At 66.7% G+C, this 2593-nt stretch overlaps 1 protein-coding gene across 1 annotated transcript in view; it reads left to right on the top strand.

Annotated features, from left to right (window-relative positions):
• LGR6 (leucine rich repeat containing G protein-coupled receptor 6) overlaps positions 1-2593 on the top strand; it is a gene marked incomplete at its 3' end in the record, with an annotated part of 25149 nt that overhangs the window by 5724 nt on the left and 16832 nt on the right. Inside the window, exon 3 of the mRNA XM_023534777.1 lies at positions 1320-1391. Within this exon, the coding sequence (XP_023390545.1) occupies positions 1320-1391 (72 nt within the window). The remainder of the gene's footprint in view (positions 1-1319; positions 1392-2593) is intronic.

Consider the following 2593-nt stretch of genomic DNA (forward strand, 5'->3'; position numbering starts at 1 on the left):
GGCCCTGTCCCCGCGTCACGTTGGGCCCCGTCCCTCGGGGACACCAGCGTCCCCTGTGTTGTGTCCCCTCCTGGGCCTCCACATTCGTTCGTGTCTGTCCCAACCTTCCGGTGACAACCAGCTCCTTGACCCATGAGCTTCTCCTCTGGCTGTTTTTAGCCCCGTCTGTGCTGTCGTTTCAAGCTGCGTGTTTGTGCCTCTTGTGGGCGTCCTGGGCCGCGGTCTGGCCTGTGTGGCTGTGTCGCCGGCTGGGTCTCCCCTCTAAGCTGCTTGCGGGCTGGACTCGCAGCTCAGTGAGGTCCGCTGGCCTGTGTGAGCCCGGGGGAGGGGGAGCTCGGACGCCGTGTCCAGCGTCCGGGCCAGGTGCTGAGCGTGAGTCACGGCCCCCTCCGGACGCCCTGTGGCTTTGCGCCACCTCCTCAGTTAGTGGCATCCAGAGCCCGGAGACGGGAAGCAGGGAGCCGCTTCGCCGCAGACTGGGATTTTAGGGAGAATCCCCAGGATTTCGATCCTTGGCACCGGTTTACTTACACTACGTGACGTCTCTGTGCTCGTCTTGCTGGTGACATCGGGGACGAGGGCAGGGTCTCGTGTTTGCCGTCTCACTCGTCTCATTGGGACCTGGGAGGGCTCCGTGTCACCCATGGCCGCTGCTCCACTCCCCGCCACAGTCTCTCCCAGACCGATGTCCCGCCTCTGCCGGACCCTCGCCGTCCTGCACCGTGGTCCCCACCATCAGCTCTGCCTAGAATGTCCTTCCCCCTGCTTGTCCAGGGCGCCCACCCACCAAGGCTCTGCTCCAGACGGCTCCTCGTGAAGCCTCCCCAGGCCCTGGCCACAGCAGGCCGCCCTCAGGCTGGTCTGTAGCTCTCGCTAAGGAGAAAGCTCAGCCCTTAATTATGTGTTGTCTGCAGCGGTTGGCCGTTGGCTCCTGTAAGTGTGTCAGGCCACCGAGTCAGGCAGGCTGGGTCCCGGGGGCCGGACCACAAAGGAAGCCTCGGCTGGAGCCCCCTTCTGCCCCTGCGGACAGCAGGCCTCTGAGGGCAGTGGGAGCCCGGTCAGCTGCGGCCTGGGGCATTCCTTTGCCTTCGATCAGAATTCAAAACTACGCAGCCCGTGGCCAGCCTAGCCTTGGAGAGCGTGACTCCCGAAGTCGGGCTCGGCCAATCATTTTGTCACTGGAGACAGAGGGCCGAGCGCTGGGGTCATCTGTCTGTGCTTCTGCCTCCACCTTCCTGCTTGAGCCACTGTCTGCGCCCCCCCCCCACCGGCCCGGGGCTGTGGGCGCCCAGTCCAACGCGTCCCTTCTTCCCACACAGGCACCTTCATAACAACCGCATCCAGCGTCTGGGGACCCACAGCCTCGAGGGCCTGCACAGTCTGGAGACGCTGTGAGTCCGGGCGGGGTGTGGAAGGCCGGCGTCCGGTGTCCAGCAGAGGGGAGGCCGGCTGGACACGGCCGCTGGGCCTGGCTGCGGGCCCGCGCGCCACATGGCCTCCCTGGCTCTCCCCCTAACATGTGACTCGAACGTGTGCCTCCCCCTCAGTCAGAGTGTGCCTTGGGTGGTCGGGGGGCCCAGGCGGGAACCCTGGGACCCCGCAGCAGAGAGCTCTGTGACAGTGAGAGCTTTGGCTGGAAGTGGGAACAGCCAGCGACGGCCAGGGTGAGGGCCTCGGAGGGCGGCCGGGGCCGAGCCGAGGGCGGCGTGGCGTCTGTCTGCGGTGGCAGCTGACGAGGGAGGGAGAGATGCGAGCTGTTTGCCAGTTAGTGTAAGCGGCAAGTGGCTGACGGGGGGCTGGCCGCTCAGCGCCCCACCTGTGTTCAGAAGCTGTGTTTTCTGGGCATTGCCGGCCAGGGCTGGGATACGGTCGGCGTGTCCCACACTCACCATTTCCCCTGCAGCTCTGGGCCGGGGCCACATGAACAGAGACTGCTGGGCTCCCCAATACCCTGGCCACGCCAGCCGGGGCCCCGCGGCTCCAGGGGGGCTACACAGGCTGGGGAGGGACCCGGGGCGCCAGGGCACAGCCAGTTCTCGTCACCCCAGTCCACACGCCGGGGCACCTCTCCTGAGCTGACGGGCCTTCAAGTGGCGGAAGCAGCAGAGGGACCCTTGCCTAGGGCAAGCCGTGACCCTTGGAGGCCACGCTGGGCAGAGCTGCTGGGCGCGTGTAGCTGTCCACGTTTGCAGTTGGGGGCCGTGACCTCACACCCCTCCTCTCGCTGCGGGCACAGCCCGAAGCTGAGAAAGGGCAGAGCCGGCCCAGATGCCCCTCCCGCTGACTGCCGGCCCAGGACTGGGTGCAGGGGGCCCAGCCTGGGGTCAGGAGCGGGGAGCTGACTTCAGCCATGTGCTTCCCTCTGAAGCTGTGCTGGACAGAGGGTCAGTTACGCTGGACGGTCTAGCCTGCTTGGTCCACAGCTGGAAAACTGATGTCCAGGGAAGCTGGGCCCCGCTGGGGGCGGAGCAGGCCCAGGCTGTGGTGTTAACGGGACTTGGCCCACGGCCCTGCCACCCCTGTCCAGAGCCGAGTGAGCGGTCGGCGAGCCCAGCTGGAAGCCGGTGCCCCGCAGCCACCTCCGTCAGGGACA

The sequence above is a fragment of the Pteropus vampyrus genome, unplaced genomic scaffold (assembly GCF_000151845.1).
Source record: "Pteropus vampyrus isolate Shadow unplaced genomic scaffold, Pvam_2.0 Scaffold131, whole genome shotgun sequence".
In the NCBI taxonomy this organism is placed as follows: domain Eukaryota; kingdom Metazoa; phylum Chordata; class Mammalia; order Chiroptera; family Pteropodidae; genus Pteropus; species Pteropus vampyrus.